General features: G+C 36.8%; 2 protein-coding genes across 3 annotated transcripts in view; both read left to right on the top strand.

Moving 5' to 3' along the window:
• LOC137973918 (uncharacterized) overlaps positions 1 to 5,000 on the top strand; it is a 20,906-nt gene that overhangs the window by 7,487 nt on the left and 8,419 nt on the right. The gene's annotated exons all lie outside the window — the stretch shown is intronic.
• On the top strand, positions 2,919 to 3,686 carry LOC137972564 (uncharacterized). The gene has a single exon (XM_068819309.1). It carries the CDS (start codon positions 2,919 to 2,921, stop codon positions 3,684 to 3,686), a length of 768 nt encoding a protein of 255 aa, XP_068675410.1.

Raw genomic sequence — 5,000 nt, 5'->3', positions numbered from 1 at the left:
TGCAGATAAGATGGATAGGTGAGAGCTCATGTTTGAACACTATAGGTCAGAAAGGGATAGGTTACTGAGTAATAAAACATGACAAGGACATCTGTGTATTAACATGAGATCTCAACTTAGTAAAAATGCGTACACATTCTTCGAGAGTTTAATACATAGCTCATCAATGTGATTCTTCCAGGTTAAGTTAGAGTCAAAAGTGACACCAAAGCAGTTGACAGCTGTTTAATATTTGTGCCATTAATTATTAAGTTGAAAGATTTTTATGGTTTCCACTTAGAGTGGAAAAGAAGAAAGGTTGTCTTTAGAATGCTGCATGTAAGTGCAAGTCTGTTGAATGCCATCCACTCTGAAACTACAGCAATACATGTACTTTAAGTTCATTATTTTAATATTTTAACTTCAATTCAAGATCAACAAGATTCTTGGATTAAATATAATAAATATATGCTACTTGTATCATCAGCAGGAAAGTTAGTTCATTAGAATTGTTAGGTAAGTCATTAATGTATAATAAAAATAACTGTGGTCCAAGAACAGAACCTTGGGGGACAGCACAAGTTATAGATACAGAATCGGAGAAAAATGGCCATTTACTGACACAAACTTAGTAAGATTAACAGATAGGAAAAAAGCTTTAACTCTCACTCCATGGTGTTGCAATTTCATTAGAAGAACGGAATTGTCAACAGGGTCGAATGGTTTTTTTCAAATCAATGAAGATGCCACAACCAAACTCATTCTTATCAATGGACTGACAAATGAATTCAGTAATACTTAAAATGTATGAGAGCATGTTTTTTTGCACATTTTTGCCTAAAGCCAAACTGCAATGGATGCAGGACATTTCCATAATCAAGAAAATAGACCACTTTCGATATAATTATTAAGATTCAGTCCAAAACAAAAGGCATCATCTCAAGGCTCTGGGGAATAAACTCATACAGATCCTTCTATTTATCCCCCAGAGCCTCAAGATGATGTCTTTTGTTTAGGACTGAATTTTAATATATCGAAATTGGTCTATTATAACTTAGACGCTTATACATTATCATAGCTTTCTCAAATAACTTTAGCAGCTAAAGATTGATAAAATAGATATTAGTCTATAATTATCTTTATCTAGCTTAGAGCCTTTCTTGAAAACTGGAGTAACTTTGGCACATTTTTAAATTTATTTGAGAAAGTACCGGAAAGAAAGGAATCATTTATTAACGAAGACAGGATAGGAGCAATATAACACTTTAGAATCTTTAACAAAGGAACTGATGCTAAAAGGACCAATGGATTTCGTGTTGTCCATTTGAGTTGTGTAAGATTCGATTTCAGTAGGTGTAACAGGAGAGAGAAAATTGGACTCAGTGTAACCACTGGTTAGAAAATAAGAAGGGACCGAGTTGAACATGGAATATCTTTAGCTACACGTATGTTCTTACCACAGTAAGAAAGAAATAATTAAAAATACACAGCAATGGCACAGGAATAGATCGTTTTCACTGTCACGCAATAAAAAAATAAATCGAAAACCATCCAGTGGAAAAAGTCAAGAATTCGTGATGTTGTAGAAGATAAATGAAGAAGACACTTCTCCAAGTTTTAGGCCTGTACGTTTCCCCAAACTTCAGATATTCGTCGAAATGTTTCGCAGAAATTTACAGAGCCCAGTATGAAAACGCCATGTTGGTGCACATCTGTGGTGCACCAATATGGCGGCCGGAAAATAGTGTCAACATCTGTTACTTACTTTGGCTATCTAGGCGAGTGATCATCTGTACTAAACAGACCGCTATTCACCTAAGCACTTTTCCTAATGCTTTAAATTCTAAAAAGGCTCAAAACCATGAGATAAATATATATTTCTCTATAAATTCGATCGTCGCCTCGTGTCACGCACCGCTATAACTCAGAAATTCAAAATGCTCTGGTTTCCAAACGAAGCACGCTATTGAGCTTTAAAATTGCAAATGGATACAAATTTACCGCCTCTTATGCCTGATGAGGATAAAAACTTTCGTGGCTCTTTAGTTTTGGATTTTAGAAAATGATGACGTCACGTGAAAACGATCTCTTAGAGCGGTTTTCAGTTGAGTGTCGAAAGTAATTGGCGAATTGCATTGGTTTATGATTACATCACTCAGTGATTGGTTCAAAGTTCTCGCGCCACTTTTTTAACCAATCAGAAGTGAAACCAAAACCAATCGTGGCTCGCGCGTGCACGTTTTCCCGCGCTTTGTGTCGACTACGTGTAATTACTTCGAGTTTTGATTGGTTTACCGGATTGCCTCCGTCCTTTTTGATTGGCCAAAGTACATGTAATTACTTTGCTTTTGGTCTGACGACACTCGATTGAAACTTGCGCTATCAACAGATTTTTAATACCACTCTAAAAAAAGTGGCAACATAATCCGCTTTGATATTCTTTACGTTAACTACTGATCTAATTCCTGTTCAATTTTTTTTTACGTAACTCATATTTGATAAGAAGTAGTTTTTTATGTATATAACTTAATTTACTGGCTTTAATATCTTTAATAGCACTATTGCTAAACGTTTTGTAAAGAAACGTCTTGCTTAAAAAAATCGACAAAAGGCAATATGGGACAATACCTAAATCATGCACTACGCACGCCCTTGTCAGCATGATCCATAACTGGCACGTCAGCTCTGATTGGAACTCGGCCGCGATTAGAGCGGTTTTATTTGATTTTCGTAAGGCGTTCGATCTTATTGACCATAATGTCTTAGTGCGTAAACTTTCAGATTACGATATTCCGAATCCCATATTATGCTGGATTGTTGACTTTTTATCGGATAGGAGACAGAGAGTTAAACTCGCCCAAGACTGCTTCTCCGAATGGCGTTACATTCCGGCCGGTGTTCCACAGGGGACAAAGCTTGGGCCGTGGTTATTCTTAATAATGATTAATGATTTGAAAGCAGGAGAGGCAGAGATGTGGAAATATGTGGATGATACCACAATCTCTGAGGTAATTACTAAAGGGCAAAAGAGCTGTATTCAGCAAATGGTAGACGATCTTGCTATTCAAGCAAGGAACGACGGTTTTCAGTTAAACGAAAGAAAATGCAAAGAGCTTAGGATTAGCTTTGCAAAAAACGAACCAGAGTTTGACCCTATTTGGGTGAACCGTCAGACCCTAGAGACTGTGAACAGTGTGAAATTATTAGGACTCAATATAAGCAGTGATTTAAAATGGAATGTCCATGTGTCAGAACTAGTTAGGAAAGTTTCAACAAGATTATATTTTCTTAGACAGCTTAAGAAATCGCATGTAGCCACAAGAGAGCTTCTTCTATTTTACATTACATGCATTCGCTCTATTCTGGAGTACGGCAGCCCAGTTTTTCATCGCGCTCTACCAAGTTATCTAAGCGAAGACCTAGAAAGACTTCAAAAACGCGCTATGAAGATTATTTACCCCGAACTATCGTATGCTAAGGCTCTAGAGCTGTCTGGACTTCCAACACTGTATGATAGAAGAGAGTCAATTGCAGCAAAGTTGTTCGATGAAATATGTGCAAATCAATCTCACAGTCTTCACAAACTACTTCCAAGTAGATACCAACCAAGCTACTATCTGAGAGAAAAAAGAACATTTATTCGTCCGAAATGTAAAACTGAAAGATGCAAGAATAGTTTTCTTTTAAGTTTTGTTCATAGTAGCTGAGAACTAGATATAAATTTGTTTCTTATTGTATATAGGAATTTGACGCATGCTTTTAATGTGTGATTCTTTAACAATTTTTATGTAGTATAAGTCCTATAATTAGTTTGTAGTTAAGCGCAGTTGTAAATTTTGTATTTGTAAGCCTTACCGCAATTCAGCTTTTGGCTGCAAGTTTTTAAGGTGAATAAACTATCTATCTATCTATCTAGAGTTAGCAAACTCACTTTTTACAACTTGAGAATAGAGTTTTTCTCCACAGTATATGATTTTTATCTTTGAAAGAATATCATGGCTGATCCATGGTTTAGTGGACATCTTTATTTCACCCTTTGGGAGCTTCTTTCGAGGACCATGAGTGTTGACAAGTTGGGAGATATGATTATAGTAAATATCGAATTTCGTGTTAACATCCAAGTCTGAATCGGAAATGTCTGCCCAGTCAAGGAGCAGGGAATTGTTCAAGGACCCCTGTGATAAAGAAAAAAATCGCTTTCTTTGTTTCTTTAGATTTTGAAAGTGTGTTTTCTGAACACCTGACTGGCAAAGCTTTGAACTTTTTCGAACAAATTTGTTTGTAAACATAATTTCCTCCGGTTTAAACTTATTCTGTGGTAAGAGTGGAGGATCCCTTTAAACCTCTCGTACTTATAGACACGTGTGTCCAGAAAGGTGATTTCTTTGTCAGTGGTTTCAGCCGTAAATTTTGTGGTCGCTTTGCATTTGTTAGCGTGCTCAAACATTAAATTGTCAAATTTCTTCACTGCTAGTGTCCCACAGAGAGAACACACATCGTCTATGTTGTTTCCGCTCTGGCGGTTTCTTATTGCTCAGGATCAAAATTTCTGTTTCCTGCGCGGACACAAGGTGGGTCCGGAGGCATGCTCCACCAGAAAATTCTTCAAATTAGACCCTCGGAAATGCATTTCCAGCCCTTTGAGGTGCAATCAATCAAAAAGTGATGAAAATAACACAGGGCACAATGAATAAAGATATTTACTAGCCATGTGGAAATGAATATGCATCACAGAACCGTGAAAAATGGTCAGCGGAATGCCACTTATTTTATATCAAGTACGGTGCATTGAGAATGATTTTGTTGCTGAAAGTGACGTCGGAATCCAACAACAATCGATCGGGGGTGTTCTCCGAAGGTTTTTACAGAAAATGTTTAGATTTTTACCAAAAAACACGTCTTAGAATTAGGAACACAGACAACACAAGTCAGCAATTATATTTTCTTTAGAAGGTAAATGTTTATAAATGAATTGTTAGTGTGCAGTGTGGCCCAGTGGTTAGGGCGCTTGCCTTGAGATC

Source organism: Montipora foliosa, chromosome 10 (assembly GCF_036669935.1).
Source record: "Montipora foliosa isolate CH-2021 chromosome 10, ASM3666993v2, whole genome shotgun sequence".
NCBI lineage: Eukaryota > Metazoa > Cnidaria > Anthozoa > Scleractinia > Acroporidae > Montipora > Montipora foliosa.
The sequence above is the reverse complement of the archived record's forward strand: the minus strand, read 5'-3'. Positions and strand labels throughout refer to the sequence as shown.